At 38.9% G+C, this 22,587-nt stretch overlaps 1 protein-coding gene across 1 annotated transcript in view; it reads right to left on the bottom strand.

Annotated features, from left to right (window-relative positions):
- Window positions 1-22,587, bottom strand: part of DNAH7 (dynein axonemal heavy chain 7) — a 252,298-nt gene that overhangs the window by 8,254 nt on the left and 221,457 nt on the right. The window contains exons 58-63 of the mRNA XM_039248955.1: window positions 18,513-18,674; window positions 11,844-12,029; window positions 9,983-10,120; window positions 6,327-6,557; window positions 3,301-3,453; window positions 1,770-1,947 (exon numbers count right to left, since the gene is read on the bottom strand). Coding sequence (XP_039104886.1) covers window positions 1,770-1,947; window positions 3,301-3,453; window positions 6,327-6,557; window positions 9,983-10,120; window positions 11,844-12,029; window positions 18,513-18,674 — 1,048 coding nt within the window. The remainder of the gene's footprint in view (window positions 1-1,769; window positions 1,948-3,300; window positions 3,454-6,326; window positions 6,558-9,982; window positions 10,121-11,843; window positions 12,030-18,512; window positions 18,675-22,587) is intronic.

Genomic DNA, 22,587 nt, shown 5'->3' with positions numbered 1-22,587 from the left:
AAGATTTCCTTGGGAAAAGTCTACTGCTCCAAATCATTCCATGGAGTCTCATTTTGTTTTGATAATTAGTTGGAAGAAAAAAGCCAGGAATGACAAAAAGGCTAAATTGTGGATATCTATTGGTGAAAATGTATGTGTGTATATGTTAATACATACACATGAATAATACAATTCATGATTTAGTGAATATCTACCAGCTATTATAAATTAAACCTTGGCTGCTACTTTAGTATTCAGTAAAATGGTTTATTTAACTGATGGCTATTCTTTACTGCATGATCTTGGAACACGAAATAGTCCTTATTGATCTTCAAGTTGTACTTTATACTTGTTCCACTGTTTTCAAGAGAAGTTTTGGTTTTAATATATTTAGTCTTTAATAAAAGCAGTTGTGGGTTAGTAAATCTGTATAAAGAAATACCAACTACCTTGTAAAATATCTAATTTCAGTGTATAATGATTCGCAATTCAGTAGTTTGATCTTAAATATTAACTAGTTTATAAACTTCAGACAGTGCTTTTAGAAATCCGATCTTTAGCTGAATTCAAAAACCTTTAACTCTGAGCAATGCGAATACCACCTAGCCTTCATTCCAAATGCCATCTTCCCTGCCTTTTATCAAATGATGAGAATTTAGGGGGAAAAATTGCATCTGAATCAAATACTTAGGAATCAATCATAGCTTTTTCAAGAAACTTTCCTTGTGAAATACAATGATTGCAAACTTTTACTTCTATAAAAATACTCAGAAGGCCTTAGAGAAAGCAGCTAGTTAATCATAAGAGTCATACAGCCTGGGGTTTGCTGAACTCTGCCCATTGCTATCTGTCTGTGAGACCTTGGGCAAGTTACTTAACTTTCCTGAGCCATAGTTTCAGCTAAGTATAATGGGGATAATAGTAATAGCTATTAATAGCCTAGGGCTATTGTGAAGATTAAATGTAAAGGGCTGAGCAGTTTCTGGAACCCATCAGAAAGATACAGAGCAACTCCTTACCCTTCCTTTGATTTGCTTTTACCCAGTTTAAGCTCTCCTTTTTCCCCCCTTCCTAAGTACTTAGTTTGAACCAAATTATCCTTCATGGTATATTGCTAATCTATATTTTGACTTTTATTAGGGTGAGGGAACTAAGACGTCTCTTTATTGACGTCTTTTACAACATGTAATATAGTGAGGTGTACAGAGAATGTATTTTTTAAAAGGCTTATATAATTAAAGGAACAGTAAACTAAGCAGATGGTTGTGAAATACTCTGCAGGCATTCAATGATATGCCCATTCTGAGTGTGTTAGGAATAAAAGTATGAGAAGAGCAACGGTCCCAGGATTAAGTCCTTGGAAACTCTAGCTAGAGGAAAGGCTAGCAAAGAAACATGAATCCAGTGAGAAAAGGAAAATCAGGAGAAACAAAGTGAGAAGGATATCTCTTAGAAAGTTGTCAACTAGTAAAAATTAAGAGTTTAAGATGAAGACTAATTTCATTTCACGGGATTTGTCAATCATCTCTACACCCCACATGGGCCTGGAACTCAGGACCCCAAGGTCAAGAGTCAGGCTCTTCCAGCTGAACCAGTCAAGTGCCCCTGTTGATTTGTTTTTAAGATGATAGATTGTGAAGTATGTTGATAGGAATTTCTTTACCTCAACTATTTGAGAGTAAGTTACATACACAATGATTAAAATGTTAAAAGCTGAGCAAAGTAAGCAAGAGTTTATGCTTTTGTTCAGTACCTAGATATAAACCGACTCATTCTGTCACTGCACTTACCATCTTCTGGAGCATGCTTGTACTCTTTGTCTTCCATCACTTCATAGTCAAACCCAAGAAGATCAATGGGGATGGTGTATTTCCTGGCATAGTTCTGCTGGGCACCAGTCAGGAAGGCTTGTGTGAAGAAGAAGCCAGAAAGCCAGAAGACTGGAGGCGGGCCAACCTCATACCATTGCTATGGTGTCAAAGCACAAGTGTTCTCAGGCTGGAGGCTTTCAACTTGGAATACAACACTGCTTAATAAAATTGACTCCCCAAAGCTCCCCCTATTATCTTTTAGGTGGATTAATAAATGAGTGAACACTTCGAGGAATAAAAAAGATACTTAATATTTGGTGCTTGTTCTGACTTCAATTTCATATCCGTTGCACCAGCTAAAGTATCACAGTGTGAGTAATACATGCTCAGTGATCCCCTCCAAAAAGCTCCACATCAAAACAAATATCTAATATATGTTGCACATATATCATGTTACATAGTTGAATAGAAGAGATCACTGTAACATCTGGTAATCTTTTTTCCCCTCTAGTCATTAGTGTCCAGTAGACTATTCTTTTGGATGTTTTCCCACCTACTTGACCAAAAAACAATGAAGTCCAACACATGGAAACACATTATAATACAAGGAACTTCCAAAAGAAACAGGGTAGTGAGAGCTTAAGATTTTTATAAATGTCAAGATATGTACATACTCTGTTTATATCATATCTTTTTTAGGTAGCTTAATAAGCTAATTGAGTACTAACTTTAACAGTAAGTTATAGAAGTCTATAATTCCAAGAACTTTTCCCCGTTAAGAGTCCAAGGTAGAGCCTTCATCTTTCAAGAATAATCTTAATGCTTTAGTATCAACTCTAGTATAACTGAAGGCCTGTGTTATGGAAGGGAAATGCAGTCATTTTATCCCTGCAGAAATTTCCTCATAGGCAGTTTTTGATGCATTATGTACAGTATCAAGGAAATTAATCAATACTTCTAGTGAATATAAATGTTAATAAGAACATAGTTAAGCACCAATATTACCAGATAATTAGGAGGCAGTCTTCGGCCCACTCAACGTTTCCAAGGCAGTTGCCATTAAAATGATTATTGTCTTGGGCTGAACCAGCAGTCTAGTGATTTCATGACCTGGAAGAATGCTGGACAAGGAAGAGATCGGGCTTCTTGCTAGTAGCTTGTCTGGCTTTCAAAGGTGCTCTGTTCTAGGAACCTATTTTAATGCTTAATATTTCATGGAAAAACCAACATAGCCAGTTGTTTTCCCTCTTCAAGTGTCACCGATTTGAATGTCTAAGTTCACTGAACATGAACCCCTGCTCTTAAAGTAGCTTTCAGAGATTCTGCTTCCAACATTAGTATTCTGACAGTTTAGTGGAACAATTACATAAATTATATGCAATACTGAGTAGTGGTCATTAATGCCTGAGATGCAAAGAAAAACTAGAGTAATTAATACTCCTCACATTAGGCATCCCGATGGAGAAAATGAAATCAAAAGAAACATGTATGCTCATTTAGATGTACTCACCTGCAAGAATCTTAATCTTGCAAGGAAGTCATTCACATAGCTCCCAAGTGGTTTAAGGCTTGGGTATGATTTGCCCATCCACATCCCTGGAATTTTGACATTCAGAATACTGCTAACCACTTCTTCAAGATCTGTAGACATTACTACAAGCCCCTGAAACACATTGAGTCTTGGTTAAAATGATAGTATTGCTTTTGGACAATCTCCTCTTTAATGCCTTTTACATAACTATGCTTTGTTTACAATTGTGATTGGTTAAGGCTGAGTCACATAGCAAAAACTGAAGAGATGTGTTCTTTTGCTGCCAGTAAGTCATGCAGTCATTGATCTATTCCTTACGAAAACATTGACAATTTTAATTTTAATCAAATTTTCTTCTCTAAGTATAATTGACATATAACATGGCACAGTTGGCCCTTGAGCAACATGAGCTTGAACTGCATGGGTCCGCATGGATTTTTTTCAATAAATGATTGCAAAACTTTTGGAGATTTGTAACAATTTGAAAAAACTCACAGATGAGCCAATTAGCCTAGAAACACTGAGAAATTTTAGAGAAAGGCGTTATTGTAAGAATACAGTATAAAACACATATATAATTGTATGTTAATTGACTATTTATGCAATGGCCAAGGCTTCCAGTTGTCAGTAGGCTATTAAGTTTCTGAGAAGTCAGGAGTTACATGTAGATTTTCGACCACACGGGGGTCAGCACCCCTAAACCCCCATGTTGTTCAAGTGTCAACTGTATTAGTTTTATACATACAACATGATGATTTTAATGTTTGTATGCATTGCAAAACGATCATAATAAATCTAAATATCATATAGTATTTTTTCCTGTGATGAGAACTTTTAAGATTCACTCTCAGCAACTTTCAAATTTGCGATACAGTATTAACCATATTAATAGTCATTATGCTGTACATTCCATACCCATGACTTTTATTTTATAACTGAAAGTTTGTACCTTTTGAACTCCTTCACTCTTTTGCCCACCCTGGAAAGTCTTAATACTTAGCAACTCACTAGCTATTAAATCAGAGCCTAACTTTGACTTAGTTTATTTCCCTATTAAATGGACAACTAAGGAGCACCTGGGTGGCTTGGCCAGTTGAGTGTCTGACTTTGGTTCAGGTCATGATCTCACGGCTTGTAAATTTCAGCCCTGCGTCGGGCTCTGTGCTGACAGCTCAGAGTCTGGAGCCTGCTTCAGATTCTGTGTCTCCTTCTCTGCCCCTCCCCTCCTCACGCTCTGTTTCTCTTTCCCTCAAAAATAAATGTTAAATGGACAACTAATACATCTCTGTCCTGTCTTCTTAAAAGAGTAATGATTAAGATAAAATTAGAAAAATCTTACGAAGTACTTGGAAAAGTTAAAATATCCTGGATTCTAACTGTGAAGGCTAATTGATATAGTTGGCAATTTTACTCCCAATTAACAAATGGAGAAGATTTTAGAGTAAATTTAATGGGTTCAACACCCACATTTCACTTGCCTCCTTCCCAAACCCACTAAAACAACACTAAAAGGATTTAATTTTTAAGGGCGTAAGCCCACAAGGGAAGAAAAAAAAACAAAGGCAAAATGACAACACAATTTTGGGAGCTAGATAGCATATGGACTGTTGGTAGATGATGTAGAAGTCAGAAGACCCGATCTTACACCAGCAGAGGAGAAAACTAAGAATCAACTAGATGTTGCTGCAGAATACCCAAAACACTTTGGTGTTGATGGGCCTACATGACAGTGAGGAGTGGAAGGTGGTACTAAAATTAAAGGGTTATTGGACTCTGGCTTAAAAAACAGATTCCTGGGACTTCTTTCACAAATCTGCACATCGCCTATCATGAGTCAGGTAATGAAATGCTCATTCAAGGGAAGGCAGACGAAGAAATGCCTGGAGGCATGCCAGGCTCAGTTGGGCCCACATTGCCATCCTGAAGTTGGGAAATAAGTGAATGGGTGTACACTGAAATGCTGAGATTCCTGAGGCCTCTTTCCCCTTTCTCCCAGAATGCCTTAGGCCAGGACTTTCTCTCCCAGGTAGGAGAGAGGAAGATCCAGATCAAGGAGAAAGACATGATACTGAATGCTTCTTATCCCAACAGCGCAGCCAGATTAACTACAGCCAGTCTGGTAGACTCCTCTTTTAATAATAACTCATATTCAAGCATTTTTCTCCTCCTCCAATGCTATGATTGGAAACAAACTCAGTTGGACTAGTTCAGTAGCATAATTGGTCTCTGCCTGCATTCTTGTTCCCCTCCAGTCCTTCCTGCAGTGGTCGGAGTGAACTTTTAAACATGGAAAAGAGAGCATTTCAATTCATTACTTAAAGCCCTCTGAAGACCTCCCCTTACTTTGACACTTTAGAATAAAATTCATCATCTTAACCATGGCCGACAAGGCCAGCATGAGTCTGTGGCTTCCTCTCTCTGTGCTACCATTTCCCTCATACTCCCTGTACTCTAGCCACACAGCCTTCCCTACCTTGTTCCCCAGCCATGCCAAGCTTGTTCTCATGGCCTTTGCACTTGCTGTGTCCTCTGCCCAAATGTTCTGTGGTTTGCCCTTAAGTTCAGGCCTCTGCTCAAGGGTGAGCTCCCCAGAGGAGCCTGACTCAAAATGACTGAAAGAGTTTCCCACCCATCACTCTCTATTCTCTTATCCTTTATTGTTTTCCATGGAACTGACCACTTAATGAAACTACAGATTTGTTTTTAAATTTTTGTCTCCCTCTTAAAAACTTATGCTTTATGAAAGCAACGGCTTTGTCTTTCTTACTCCTTAACACGTTTTCTTAGCATGTATCCTATCTAACAAACTCCACGCTTAATTACCCACTTATTAACTGTCACCCCCAGAATTCTATCTGTCCTTCAAGGGCAAGGATTTTGTTTCTATTCCCAGAATGAAGAGCAGTGCTTGCATATTAATCTCTCCCCAATAAATATTTGCTGAGTAAAATAAATGCTAAGTTTGTCGCAGTGATTTTGGGGGGGGGCGGTATATGTTCCCTTACCTTGATTGCTTTTTGAATGTTAGTGCAGGATTCCCTTATGGTCTGCAACAACTTATTGAACCGCCCCATCTCTTGGACAAGCACGGTGTTCATGCTCTGAGTGTAAGTGGTCGGGTATCTCCTCATTGCAGCCTCAACATCAAAGTTGTTTGGAAGTTTACCCAAGATATCACCAGCAACCTCATTTACTACTTCATCTGATGATTTTGCGCCAGCATCTGCTGAACGAGACTGTAAGGAAGTCGAACGACAAGTCAGACGTCCTCATAAAGGTCCAGGAATTGCTGCACAGGAAAACCCCTCAGGAAAATTTTGTAAGAATGAGTACCACTGTATTCTACCGACGATTCTTCTCCACACAAGATTTATTCAAGGGGTGGAAACAGGCGTGAGGGTGGAGTCTCAGGAGAAAACCATTGTCAGGGAGGAGGGAAAAGAGAGCATGGACAGTGTTTACAGGCCAAAGAGCATCTGGAGGAAGCAAATATGCTGTGCGCTGTGCCGTCTGGGTCGAGGGGGAGGAGTGGATGCCGTGGGTCGAGGGAGACAGAGCATTTATTATTGGTCGGGGGGTGGAGGGACAAGCGACGTCCAAACCCTGAAGAAGGAAGTCTGATCTTGCTTTGAGAAAGCTTGCCACAAAATATATGTGCCAATAACTCTGGTGCCTACGGGTTGCCAAAAGCAGAGATAGAGTTTTGTCCTTGAACCAGGAGAGCAAAGAAAATAGGCTCGTCTTCTCTAAGCAGTTAGAAGAGTTATGGAGAAAGGCAGACTTTACTAATTTGCACTGGAAGAAAAGGGGAATTTCATTTCAATTTTTATTTTTTATGTTTATGGTGGCAGGGTGTAAATGAATCTATATTTTCTCGAAAAATAATTTTAATCCTCAGAATAAATGTGTGTGTGTGTGTGTGTGTGTGTGTGTGTGCGCACATGCACGCTGAGAGAAAACAAGCACAATTAGAAGATAAATGAATAGATCTCATATTTTTCCAGCCCTAGGAAATTGTGTGTAGTCCTATTTTCAGATTCGGGATTTCCTGGTTTCTTTACTGACACTTAAGCATAAGCAACAGAGCTCTGCGAAAGTAACCATTCCCAACTCCAGTATTTCTTGTTCTAATTTCTTTGCTGTTCTAATTTTTAAAGATGTTTTAAATACATAATGCAAAAGTTTTGTCATTGTTAACTTGCTCTCCCAACTCTGCTGTTCTGGTCTCTCTGCCTCGGAACTGTGGTCACAACCAACGTAGGGTCACCGGACCACTTACCTGCCCATTATTAGAATCGTACTTGCCAATTTGAGTCTGAGGGGAGTGAAAGAGGCTGTTTAATTACATACTGAGAAGGTACCCCATGTGTATTTAAACTTATTTGTTTGATTCTGAGTCATTTTCTGTTGGAACGAACCCACTTGTTTTATGTTTTCTGTAATATGGCACATCCCATCAACTTTAAATAAAGCCAAAAGACACTATAAATGCCCCGTTTTCAGACTACTGGGTACACATGTGTCTAATATTCCTAAAGACCTACTTATCCATGTCTGTACATATTCTTTTGTGCTCAGGCAGTGACTGACCTTTACTGGTATTAACATGTAAAAATGGGCATAAAAATGGTCTTTGTCCGTTTTGCTTATTAGCAAATGCCATCTTACAGTAGAGCAGAGCAAGGAGTTCCACGGACTTTTGCATCAAGGATGGCCCACCATTTTATCCTCCCAATCTGTTTCTTCTAGTTTTTGTTTTTGTTTTTGTTTTGTTTTCCCCAGCATCTCTTGTTATCTGCCCTTGTAGGTCCTAGCCCATCTTTAGGATCTGGAAAGAAGAAAGCTCTGTGATTCAGAACACAGATTCTGGGGCCAAACTGGTGGGAGTCAGAGTGCTTGGCTTTGATTCCTGGATTGAAATTGTACTGGCTGACCTTAAGCAAGCTACTTAATCATTCTATATCTGCCAAGTGGGAATAGGTAGCCCTCACTTCAAAAGATTGCTGTATGCGTTACACTGTTACACATGAAGCACTTCCGAACAGTGTTAGCATACAGTCAGTACTTTGTATATTAACTATTACCGTCATTACTCTAGGATTCTATAAAAGTAAAAAAGATCAGCTAGAATTCAGTTAGGCTGACAATTCACTTGACAGAATAAGCATTCTTATTAATATCTTACTCAATCATTAAGGGAACTCTTGTCATTTGAACTTATTTACTTTCAAAAATAAAAAACAACTGAGCACATCTTCTAAAGGGCAAAAATACAAGAGAAGATGTGTTAGTAGAAGAGCAAGATTAAATACTTTTCATTCAAATATACACTCGTGCCCATGGCATGCTGAATTCTAATGCCTTAGATTACTCTCTGATGTGCCCTTAGATTTATGCTCTCGCAAATGGAGTTCCATGTCTGCAAGGTGTCAGCTGTATTTTTCTCTTCAACCCTTTTATACATTTTATACTTTCTATTGCAATTCCATTCTTCATTCTTTTTTTAACAGTAGCATATAATTCCTTTTTATGTTTATGTTAGAGAGACAGAGCGCCAACGGAGGAGGGTCAGAGAGAGAGGGGGACAGAAGATCTGAAGTAGGCTCTGTACTGACAGCGGAGAGCCTGATGTGGAGCTCGAACTCATGAACCGTAAGATCATGACCTGAGCTGAAGTTGGTCGCTTAACTGACTGAGCCACCCAGGTGCGCCGCAATTGTATTCTTTAAATATAATGTAGGGGTGCTTTGGTGCTCCATCAGTTAAGCATTGGACTCTTGATGTCAGCTCAGGTCACGATCTCATGGCTGTGAGATTGAGCCTAAGCGTGGAGCCTGCTTGGGATTCTCTCTCTCCATCTCTCTCTGCTTCTCCTTTGCTCCCACATGTGGACATGCTCTCTCAAAATAAATAAACTTAAGAAACTGGGGCACCTGGGTGGCACAGTGGTTAAGCGCCTGACTTCGGCTCAAGTCATGATCTCACAGTTTGTGGGTTTGAGCCTCATCAGGCTCTGTGCTGACGGCTCGGAGCCTGGAGCCTGCTTTGGATTCTGTGTCTCCTTCTCTCTCTGCCCCTCACCCACTTGTGCTCTGTCTCTCTCTGTCTTTCAAAAATAAATAAATGTAAAAAAAATAAACTTAAAAATAAATAAATAAATGTTATTTAATCTGATAAAATGTTGATGTAAAGGAAACTGTTTCTATGTAAACCAGGCTAAATGTTCTGGAATATTTGGAAAAGATAAGCCATTTTAAAAGCTGCTGTTGATTTAGTAAGAGATCAGAAAACACGCAAAATTCTAGATGGATTCTGGCATCAAACTGCTCCCCAAGCATCTTTGATATTACTCCACTTTAAAGGAATTAAAAAGGGACATAGGATATAATGCACTTGGACATGATTTTGTGCCAGAAAGGCAAAATGAAACTCCTAGCAGCTGACTGGTACGCAGAGATTCTTTCCAAATCAAACATGGATGGAAAATAAAAGAAAACAAAACACAACCTGATCCATGTACTTACTGTTTAAGTTCATATTTAAGGTACATAGGAATTTTTTTCTTTTCCTTAAAATGGTTCTCCACTTTAACAGAGGGCACATGCTGCTTGGCCAGAATCCCCTTCAGCCTCAGAAGCCAGTTCCTGTACTGATCACATACCTGTGTGAGAAGAATGTTATCAAACAGCAGTTGGGTTTCTGATTGATCTTTAGTGATATCTGCATTGGCATTCATCCCAAAGATTTCTGGTGCAGGGTTCAGCGGCAGAGTCTTTGTGTATTCGATGTAGCTTTTGTGCTGCAAAGATGAAAAACCAAGAGTCAGGAGGTTAGAAATCAATTATCCTGTAGAAATTTCTCACTGAAAAGAGATAATTTTCAATACTCAAGTTATTGAGTGGATAAGCTTGTGAAGCTGGACACCGAGTGCTTTCATTTTCTTTCAACCTGAGGCAAAGTTGTTTTTTTTTTTTTTAAAGGACACATTTAGGGAGAAAAGGAAAACATTCTTTACAACTGGAATGGATTTCAAAATGGAGAGAGGCATATCTAAACCATCTCATTTAGAAAACTTCTGGAGAAATTTTGCTGTGCCACGTTTGCTGATGATCGTTCTTAATTTATTGCAATAATTTTTCCTCATTACTCTGATTTTTCTGTTTACTCTTGTGAAAAATCCGTGTAATCCAGAAAAGTAAAAACTACCTGATTTTTTATTATATGACATAATCGTCATTAACACATCATTTTCTGTATATACACATATTTTATCTACAGGGACTTCTGTCAAAATTGCATACCTTTCTTCATGCTCATATAACCATACAAACACTCATATACATACATGGTGGGTGTGGGCGGGGGACTGGTCACTGATGGTTGTTTGAAATGGGTCACCTTGCATATACCTGACTTCATCTTGCCTTTTTCTCACTTGACAATTCATCACTGGAGATCTCGATACCCATGTTGACTTGCTCCACTCACTTAGTGACCTATGCTCTGGGACTGATTTTCTCTTCATCCCTATTGACATCCGCTCTCGGCTAGCATTAATCTGAATGGACGATAGGGTTGTGGTATGTACCTCTGTTGGATGTGATCATATGTTTAGTTTTCAATATGTATCATTTTGACTTTTAGGAATAAAATGAGAACCAATTCAATTGTTCTGGCAGTCCCTAGAAGTCTAGGGACTCTATCACTTCTAGTCTATCACCGTGTGATAATCTGAGGGCAGATACCACATCTTCCACTAGGCAGGCTTGGAAAAAATAGCAGAAGGAAGGAAATGGACTCTTGCAGCAGCTGGTTCTAACTCTCTTCCACTTTCTACCTGTGTGGCCTCTGGCGAGTCATTGACCTTGGTGAACCTGTTTTCTCATTTGTAAAAAGGAGAGAATAATAATAGCAATGCTAATTTGATGCTCTAGTGAGATAAATACCTGTCCTGCATTGTAAATAATTAAGCATGCTCTAAATATTAACTATTATTGTTGATGTCATTTTATAACCCTTCTCATGCGTATTTCCATTTTAATTGGGGACAATATCTTTCTACCCAAAGGACTGAATTCATGACAATGGAATTTCAGGTCACTGAAGAAGCTAGTCTCAGGTGAGTGGTTTTTCTGTTACACCTCACAAAGAGCCAACAGGAAACCACTAACTGCACCTGTGCATGGGGCTTGTTCTGTTTGTAAGACTGAAAACAACACACATAATAGTTAACTAAAAAAACAAGGCCTCTGGGGGAAAATAAAATCACCATTTTGCCACAGGAAATTCATATTTTGCTTCTTTAAAAAAATGGTGTTTTTTTTTTGAGAGGGGGCCAGCAGGGGAGGGGCAGCGCGAGAGGAACAGAAGATCCAAAATGGGCCTCGCGCTGACCTCAGCAAGCCTGATGGAGGGCTTGAACCTGCAAACCAGTAGATCGCAACCGGAGCCAAAGTTGGCCACTCAGCCGACTGAGCCACCCAGGTGCCCCAGCTTTAAGCTTTCTTGAAGGTCATACTTACGTCACCAGAAGGAGGGACAAAATAGATGCCGCTTGAGTCGAACTTATAGTCTGGATTTTGAACTAATTCTGTGCAGAAGAATTTGTTTAGAATGCTCCGCAGTGTGCGCCGGTCCCAGTCGTCGGTTACCCTGCCTCCGTAATTGCACTCCCCGGTCATGTACCGCAGAGCCTCGTAAGGCAGCTCCTAGAATTGAGAGTTCAAGTCCCTCAGGCAGCTAAGAGTTATCAGCAGCACATTATGCTGTGTTTCCTGCTTGCACGTGTTATTAAATAAAACTGCTTACAAATAATTTGTATTACACACAATTTCCCTTTATATACTTCTCTGCTAATTGTTGCAATTTCCTCCAGGGTCTTTGTTTCCTTGTGTGGTTTGTCATTTTCATTCAGTCAACACAGAGAACAGAATTAATCTATTAACTAGTGCACAACCTCAACCAACACTAATGGACCACCTACTATGTGCCAGACACAAAATGAGACCATAATCCTATCCCTGAAAACCTAGCATTGCTGAGTGACGTTCAAAACAAATCCAATATAATTCAGAGATGATCAGTGTTCATTTCCTTCACCACATTTTTAGATCCCTGCATACTTTGACAATTGGAATCTCCGTAGAAACAATTTTGCATGTAATTTTTCACTAAATCTCCTATTATGAGATACTTTTTACCATTTCATGAAGTACTTTTTAAAAATATCTTAATAACTATCTTTATATTGAACGCATCAGTTACTCCTAATTTTCTGTTTTCTTAAATATACATTTCTTAAAATTTCTAATGAGTCTTTAATCTAGATTCCGGAAAAGGAAATTACTATATCAAAGGTAGGGAGTTGATGAAGGCAACTGTTTAATGTCACCAAACTGCTTTTCTGAAAGACTGTAGCAGTCATAGGAATCAGTTTTTAGATTTTTGCTAATGGTTGCCCAAAGATAATTAATATTGTGTTAATTTGCATTTCAAGAATACCAGTGAAATTCATCATTTTTTTCTGTTTAATAACATTTGTTCTGTGAACTAGCCTTCTACCCATTTTTTCAATTAAAGTTTTAATAGCTTTATTTTATTTGTATAAGCTGTTTTATAAGTTGTGCATGTTAATCAAATTTGTGGAAATATTTTTTCTTTTCACTTTACTTTTTCATTATATTCTCTGGTATGAAGAATGTAAAAACGTTTATGAATGCAAAAGTACTGATTGTTCATCTTGGCAATTTCTTTTCTCACCAGCATAAATCTTACACAAGCACCAGCAATATAGGGAATTCTATTTCTCACTGCCCTCAACAAAACTGAGCATTATCATTTAGGACAAAAAGTTAACATTAGAAAAAGTTAACATTGTTTTTAGATTCTTTTAAAACAATTTTTTTAATTTTTAAATAATCTCTACACCTAACAAGGGGTTTGAACTTACTACGCCAAGAACAAGAGCCACATGCTGTACCAACTGAGCCAGCCAGACACTGTAGTTTTTAAGTGTTTTTTATTTTTTACTGCAATAGAATTGACATATAACATTGTATTAATTTGAAGTGTATAAAGATTTGATATTCGTATATATTGTGAAATGATCACCACAATGTCTATTTAACTTGTCATTACACATGATTACAAATTTTGTTCTTGGGATGAGAACTTTTAAGATCTAGTCAACAAAGGCAATGTTGTTTAAAGAATGTGTAAGCAGGCATTAAACAAAGATCTCATTCGGGGCACCTGAGTGGCTCAGTCAGTTAAGGGCCGACTTTGGCTCAGGTCATGATCTAGCAGTTTGCGAGTTCAAGCCCCACATCACGCTTTGCACTGACAGTGCAGAGCCTTCTGGGGATTCTCTCCCTCCCTTCCTCCCTCTCTCTGCCCTTCCCCTACTTGTGATCTCTATTTCTCTCAAAATAAATAAAATAAACTTAAAAAAACACACAAATATCTCTATCTACTTTGGAAGTTGTCCACAATATTTGCAGAATGAAAAAAGCAAGCTAAAAATGATTATGCAAATATTATATTTTTGAGAAAAAAACTACTACGCATATGTTGTGCTTATGTATATATGTACCTATATGTATATAGGAAAACTTCTGTGTAGATTTGCCCTAAACTGGGAAATTGTTTCCTTTGGGGGTGAAAGTAGGGTAGGAGGGAGGGGTAGACCTTACACACACACACACAGACACACACACACCCCCCTACCAAATCATGAAAAACTAAGTAGTTGACCATCTGCCAAGTAGATTACATGTATCTTTTATAGTTTCATTTTCTTTTACAGTTTAAGTTTTTCTTTTTCCTTTCTTTAATCCAGCAGGAATTATATAGTATAAATAATCTAACTTAAGTTTTTCCTAATAGCAAATAATCAATTATTCCATCATAATTTATTGAATACTTCTCTCATTTCCTATTTATTTAAAAATTTTTTTTTAACGTTTATTTACTTTTGAGAGAGAGACAGCATGAATGGGGAAGGGACAGAGAGAGAGGGAGAGAGAGAGAGAGAGACAGAGAGAGAGAATTCCAAGCAGGCTCTGTGCCTCCAGCACAGAAGCTGATGTGGGCTTGAACTCATGAAACCATGAGATTGTGACCTGAGCCAAAACCAAGAGCCGGACACCTGACTGACTGAGCCACCCAGGCACCCTGGCCTATTCATTTTAAATGCTGCAATTACAGTGCTAAATTTCTACCCGTAGTAGTGTTGCCATTCTTATTGAGAGCTTGAAGATCTTTCCACTCATCGTGATTCATTCATGAAAAACACACACTGACTCACCTATCACATATACATATTTAGGCACTAAGGATACAAGAGTACACATATCAAAGTCACCAGATAGTCTAGGGGCTTATAATCTGACAGAACTTTTCCCCTTCTGAGCAAAAGTTTGTAGTTCGCAGTGTCCTACATGTATCACCAGCTCTATCAAGGCTACCAGAGCAAAATGGGGTGTCAGTACCCATGTTTCTGGCTACTAAGCTAGAGCATGTCAGGGACAGGATAGCAGTAGATCAGGAAGGACCAAAAAAATCTGGAATCATCTCTTGCTTTTATATGTGTTCACCTACAATGATAAGGATTCTCAACACAATGCTGGACAAAGTGACTCTCAGCCGAAATGGCATGTAGAAATGTGCCAATGGGGAGGCACACTTGGCTCCTGAGTCTGAGATGGTTATTCAAGATATATCCCCAAAAGTAAACAAAGATTGAGCCTAGGAAAGCGTATTCAGAGTAGAAGCAAAATATATGCCAAGGCTCAGAGATGTGAACGAGCACTTGACACGGAGAGAAAAGCAAGTAGACTGTGGGCATGTGGTACAACAGCTCCCCCCGACCTTATCCTTGGAAGATGTGTCCTCAGGTCCCCAGTGGATGCCTAAAACAAGAGAGAGCTGTTTTTTGCCTATATATGCTGTTTTGTCCTATATATACATGCCTATGACAAAGTTTAATATATAAATTAGGCACAGTAAGAGACTAACAACAATAGCTCATAATAACTAATAATGAAATAGAACAATTAGAATATACTGTGATAAAAGTCAAGTGAATGTGGTATTAACCCTTCCTCTTGTAATGATGTGAGATGGTTCAATGTTTATGTGATAAGATAAAGTAGGCTGCATGATGCAGGCATTGTGATAGCATTAGGCTACTACTGACCTTCTGATAATATGTCAGAAGAGGATCATCTGCTTCCAGACTGCACTAGGCTGCAGGTGACTAAAACTGAGGAATGCAAAAACCATGGATAAGAGGGGTCTACTGTAAAGGGCATGAGATACAGCAAAAAGGAGGGGTGCGGAGGGAGGTAGGGCATGGTTGGGGAGGGATAAGGAACAACTGAGTGTCAATGACTCCCAGATTTCTAGCTTGAGATTGGGTGGGAGTTGGTTCCACTATTTTGATGCAGCCAGAGAATAGAAAATGGGGAAGGGAAACAGTATTCCATACGATAACCATTCCTCATTGCGTTGCATTTCCAAAGTTTTCCCTACCCTTGATCTGTTTTCTCTCCAACCATTGATTTTGGGTAATAACCAACAGTCCTTAGATCTCTTCTTAAGCTACAAGACCTCCCTTTTAAATCTCAGACATTCTCAGGTTTCTCTTAACACTTTAACAATTCACAAATCTCTGGATTTTGTTCACTTTCTTCTCTTGGGCTTTATATCTGTATGCCAAGAGCTTAGTAGATATACTTCCCAGATGTATACATGTATAGAGAGATGAAATAATTACCCCTCCACCATCCCCATTCCAGTAATCCACCTGCTGTAAACCTGTTAACTCCTGGGAGTGCTCCCTGTCTGGATCAACGAATGGTACCTTCCACCTATCCAGATTAGAAAACTAACATCAACCGGGACTTCTTCTCACTTTACCATTTAGTATCTAAGTCATTTCACTCCTTTTCCCTACACATCTACTGTATCTCTACCATGTTCCTCATCTTAGCTCAAATGCTTTAATTTAAACTCTTATCATTTCTTGCCTGGGTTATCATGATGGTCTCCTGTATTAGTTTCCTGGGGCTGCTGATAGTTGGCTTAAAATAAAAGAAATTTATTGTGTGATAGTTCTGGAGGTTAGCAGTTTGAAATCAAGGTGTCAGCAAGGTCACGATCCTTCAAGAGGATCCTTCTCTGCCTTTTCTGGTTTCTGGTAGCCCCAGGTAAGTGATTTTCTAAAATTCAAATATTCTCCTAAAAGCACACCAGTAACAATAGAATAACCCCCAAATCCATTAGCATGCCATGTAAGTATGCTCCAAACCCCTTACCATTAACCAAACCTTTTCACTTATTTACCCCTTTTTAGAATCTTTTATTGTTCCTTCATACTGAAAACCTCTCTGCGTTCAGTCCTGGCTACCTCGTCCTCTGTAGGGACACAATCACAGCCAGCAGAGTTGCTTACCTCCTCGTTTAGGTCTCCATCTTTAAATAGTGAGGGTGACCAAATAGACTACTGTCCAACTGGAACACTTTGAGAGTGATCATGGGCATTAGAGAATTAATATTATATAATTTAAAAATGGTATGTTGACAAATCTATTTCAATATACTGGTAGACCTCTATGTAGTTCTACTCAAACATTGTTTTCAAAGTAAGATTATCTCTTAAAATAATCAAAACATTTTATGATTATTCTAAGAGAGTACATGCAGAATATTCTATTCTTGCTATATATTCACATACTTTAACTTCTTAGATATATCTGTTTCAGATAATACCTCTGAGAGTTTCCCAAAGAATGTAGTTTTCAATATGGTCTCAGTGTTTTTAATCTTTAAATATTATCGTCTATAATATTCTACAGAGCTTCATTATAGGGCTACTACATTTTAAATTGCTGCCATTTTCAATGGACTCTTCACTACCGACTATATTATTTTAAATTAGAATATACTCTATAGGTGCTTGAACAGATTGCTAAATGAACTAGACAGAGCCCCCTCCTTTCTATTTTTTGTAATGAAAAGTATAATTATCTTAGCTCAAGTACTTCTGCAGGCACTGTATCATTACATTTTGATCTCCATTCTTAATATCTTTTTGTATACAAATATTCCTACAAGAATTCATCAGATTTATGCTTCTTTTAAAATGCTTTACCAATTTTAAATGCTGCAAAGTCAAAGGCCTCTCAACTCATTTGATTACAGAATAGGAATCTGTCCAGTGAAACTCAGATCAGATCAAAGATCCTTCATGTAAGTTTAGATATGTCCTGTGAGCTCTTGATATTTGTGTTTTGCTTTTGTAGAGATAGAATTCAATACCTTCCTGTTTATAGGTCCTTAAAAAAAGAATCCCAAGTTACCAAAAGTTTCAAAAATTCAGTTTTTTGGATACTTTGAGATTGATTGATTTAAAAATTTGCAACTAATTTTGAACAAACTTTTAACAAAACTTGGAGGGATTCACCTCAAAAAGCTTCCTATCTTGCAGGACACTTGGATTGGTTGATCAAGCAATGCTTCAGAGTTACAAATGTTAAAAATCCAACGGATAGACGAGTAGTAGAAAGAGAAAATGGGTAGTGTGTGTGTGTGTGTGTGTGTGTGTGTGTGTGTGTGTGTGTGTGAAAGAGGGAGAGAGACAGGCAGACAGCCAAAGAGACAAAGAGAGAACCATAGGGGCTGAAATGTGGTTGACATGACATTAAGCTGTTTGGCTTCTCAAAATCTACACCTCAGGTAAACATAAATGGCCTAAAGAATTTGTTTTCTCCTGACAAATGACTCAAATTCTACAATAATAGCACACTAAAATTTCCCTAAAAATAAAGTCATGCTCCAGAACAGAAGGAAATTCATGTGTATTTTCATTCTGGAGCTTGATTGATTTATGGTCTTCTCAAATCCTTTGCAAAATAACACAATCACTTCTCAGATTCCTACAGGTGTTTACATGTCGAAAATAAATGATAAAATATAGGTTCCTACTAGACATACCAAATGTCCTAACTACCTACTATAGCGATTATGAAATCCTGTTATAACAAAGAACTACCTAATGAGTGGTTGGGAATTAGTTTGCTATTCATTTTATAAGAGTATAAATTAATCAGAATTCCCTGCTTAATATTACAAACCTTACAACATGATAAAGAGCAAAATAGGTAACATTCTTGCTGTGATTTTTATGATACCTCATACTGGTTCAGGAACATGTGGAGTTGCTGTACACTAATTCTTAGGTCAGTCTCGTTGAACTCGTAAGGAATATTCCACCCCAAGGGTCCAAATTTCCGTCTCTCTTGTACCAAAGCATGAAAGAAGCAGAGGCCATAAAGTAATTTCTTGAATTCTTCCTGTAATGAGAAGAAACGGTGCCACATCATTTCCCCCCAACATTGCATTATACTTAGTGTATGTTAAAATAAAAGTAATTAATTTTCTTTGTTTATAAATATATCCATCCCAAAGTACACTAAGACAGAATTAACTGCCATAGGCTATTTAGGCAAAAATATGCTCATTTGTACACACGTCCATTTGGCACACACGGCTACGAACACCAGGTTTTAGGGAGCATAGAAGCTTGTCTATTTAGTGTAACCTTATAGGATTTTGGACATTCCAGGTGAAGCATCAGAAGGCAATGAATGAATTCTAATATGTGATCCAAGACCACCATGGAGAAATTTCAAAGAAGACGTTTCAAGCCAGTTAAGCAGCTCTATAAGAAGGACTTCTGGATTGAAACTTTGGACAGCTTCATGACTTTTCCAATTACTCTGAGGTAATAAGAAGTCTTACAGTTACTTTCAATGGCAAAGCCAGCCTTGACTCAGAAATCAGAATGTGTGATGCAGCCTCCATGAGAATGTTATAAAATGATCAAAATAGAGCTTGAGGGAGAATTTGTGACGATTTCCTTGGAAAGAGCAGCTGCTGTGCTGGGAGTCTTCTTGCCCCCACCCCCAAGGGAGAAAGGAGCATGGGTCTATCTTCTTGGTCCAAGCTAGTGAGAAGGAATTAGCAGGGTTGCTCAGAGAGCTGATGCACGTTCTCTGCAGCTGGGGCAGAGTGGAAAAGTGCACAACTAATGCCAGAAAGAGCAGAAAGGTCCATGGCCACAGGGTAGTGGATCAGGAGAGGGAAATCAGAGCCCCACTTCCAAAGGTGGGCCAACCCAGCCTAGATACCAATGGAAGTGATGGGGAGCTGGATTAAGAATGCCAGCCAGGGGTCATTTTAAGCCTTTCTTGCTCAAGACGACCTGTGTTACAGGGTGAGGAAATCCCAACAGTAAGAGCCTGTATGAAGTGAATGACGAGACCCAACAACTGAGGGGGGGCATGGGCAGTCAGCTGATGGATGGAGTCACAGTCAGAGGAGTCCACAAGGGAAGTCCAAGGAGAACCCATGAAAAGATTCACAAGAGAAAAAATCAGCTTTAACCCCCTGCCACGCCCAGAGAGCTCCAAGCAATAGTGGCCCAGGACCAGAACTTCCACTCTGCCCTGCCTTGCGGCTGTACACACTCCAAACTGAGTGATCGGGGTCAGCAGCCATCATTACAACAAGAAAAATACCAACTCCATCCTCTTCACCAATGGCATGAACCGCACTGATTACAGGTCCTAGGTAAGTTTCTGGAGAGTTGAAGCCTGTATTTTAAATAAACGCTAAGTCGTGATTAACATATTATATTGCACTTTCTGATTTCTAAACCGAGGCTGGCTTTGCAAGTTAAAATGGCTGTAGGCCATTTCATCACCTGACAATAGTCAGAAAAGCTATGGTGCTGCCCAAAGGTTTGTCCAAGGGCAGGTGGAAGTTTCCCTTGTGGAATAAACTGAAAGAAGGAGTACAGACAAAACCAAAGTAGCATCAATTTAATCAGAGAGGTGGGAAAAAACAAAGTGACACATGCTGTGTGAATTCTGGAACTATTTTAGATCCATTACAGAGCAGAGCAAATTGGTAAGTGTGTTAATAACGTGGGAGCCAGGTGCTCAGCACAGAAGAGGTGACATACACATATGGAATGAGGGAAAGTAAGCAAGAACCCTGGGTAGATGGACTGAAGTTGTACATACATTCCAAACTCATTACTTCTAGATTATGTGAATGAATACGTATGTATGCATGTACTTATCTGGATGCACGTATATGTGTATATACGTACTTGTATATATGTGTATGAGTGTGAGAGTACATGCATATATTTCTAAGTTTTCTCCCCTGAAAGGACCAAGAACCAAAAACAAGGCAGCAGCACCCAGCTCTAGGTCCCTAGAACCAGGACTACACAGAAAAATGGCTGGTTCCAGGGTTGAGTAACAGGTAAGCCTGCAGCATCTCATGCCAGAAAGTAAGAGGGCTAGGTTATAATAATAACAGCAGCAATAACAACAACAATAATAATAAATGATGGGAACTAGAACGAGCACAGAGGAGCCAGCTTGAAGGCGCTCCCGCTGACCAAATCTGGGACAATTTGAGCGAAAGACTTAAGGATAGTAACACATTGTTAACCAATGGGGGAAAGATAAACCAAGGAATTCACGAGTCTATCCCAACAACACGTAAGTAAAGGGGGAGATGGGAGAGCTGTTGTGGAGACTAGAGAGGCAAGGGTCAAATACGGAGGGAGTGCTGGAGTCGGAATGATCACAGGAAGTAACTGGATCAGGCTAGATACATCAGCGGCTACTAAATGTGGGCGAGGGCTGGATGTTGCTGAGACACAGGATTTGGGCACGGCCCTGAAATGTCTCCCAAACTGACGATTAGTTGCAAGGGGTAAGGCAGTAATTACACGTTGAAGAAATCAGACAACACTGTGTCTGGGTGATCAAAATTCATACCAACAGTGAGGGATAAATGGGTATCGTGGGCCTCCCAGTGAGATACTCTGAGGACACAATTTCACTAATATGGTGTTTGGGCTAAAAATGCATAACTTGAATCTAACAATGAGTAAATATCAGACAAGCCCCAAATGAGAAATGTTCCATTAGAAAGGAGGAGATGAACTCTTCAGCAATGTCAGTGTCATCAAAGACAAAGGCTAGGCCAACGTTCCAGGTAAAAGGAGGCAAAGAGACGTGGCGACTAAATGTAATTCTAACCTGAGACCAATCTGTAGTAAACAGGGAAGATGCTCTAAGGGACATGATTGAATCAATAGACAAATTTTGGGATACAAACAGTAAATTAGATAAAATAGTATATCCTTGCTAAGTCCATTAAACTAGTAATGATATTAGGGTAAGATAATTTCTCTATTCTTAAGAAATATGCATCAAACTATTTATTTAGGGGTAAGGGTTGTGACATATCTAACTTACGCACAAAAGCTATATATTAACAGGAGACGAGTATGGGTTAAGGGCATAGGGGTGTTCTTTGTACTATTTTTATACTTGCCACTTTTCTGTAAGCTTAAAATTATTTTCAAATAAAGAGTTAAAGCAAAAAATTACGATGTACTCTTTTGGCACTTGAGGAGATTTGGCTTTTGGTTTGGACTGCGTTTCATGAACACCTAGACTTCCAGTATGCGTGACTTCCCCTGGAGAGACCTTTGGATCTAGAAGAAAGGGAGTGAAATTTTGCACAAGGGCTTCTTCTGTCCAGCCTCTCCCATGCAGACATGCCCTCACCACCTAGCTGGAAGCAACCTGCTCTCCTCGGGGCCTAATCAATGCAAAAGCTACTCAGACAGCAGGTCTTAGAAGTGCAGGATAAGGTCTGACTTAGTGTCAAACATAGGTGCTTGCTTTCTGTTAGTACCCAAGATTTTTGTTTAATGAAAGTCCTTCTTTATTTTTAATGTTATCTTTTGATGTGTACTTAAAACATATTCCGATACCAAAAGCGGGAGCTGTGTAATGGCAGAAACTTACCAAGGTTCATAACCCCTCTTAAAAAGAAACTCTTCCATTTTTAATTATGGCAAAACGCTGTGAAACAATTTTAGGTCACAGACATTCACACGCAGAATTCTAATCATGAAAGCAGTGGGTGGTTTCCCTGCTTGCCTCGTGACGCTGAAAAAGACCCTTATGAGTCCCATCAATCAAGGAGTAAAATAATTTTGGTTCTCATTATAGTTATATGGAGGAAATATTTTTATGTTTTAATTTAAAGATATGGCTCCAAATAGCAAAGGGCTCAGTTAATATCCTGAAACAAGATTCTCCAACCTTGCAGATTTGTAGTGGGAATGGCTTACAGCTGACTTTCTAAATAGAAAGCTACATTATTAATGAC

This window comes from Hyaena hyaena, unplaced genomic scaffold (assembly GCF_003009895.1).
Source record: "Hyaena hyaena isolate Hyena2069 unplaced genomic scaffold, ASM300989v1 scaffold_325, whole genome shotgun sequence".
In the NCBI taxonomy this organism is placed as follows: Eukaryota; Metazoa; Chordata; class Mammalia; order Carnivora; family Hyaenidae; genus Hyaena; species Hyaena hyaena.
The sequence above is the reverse complement of the archived record's forward strand: the minus strand, read 5'-3'. Positions and strand labels throughout refer to the sequence as shown.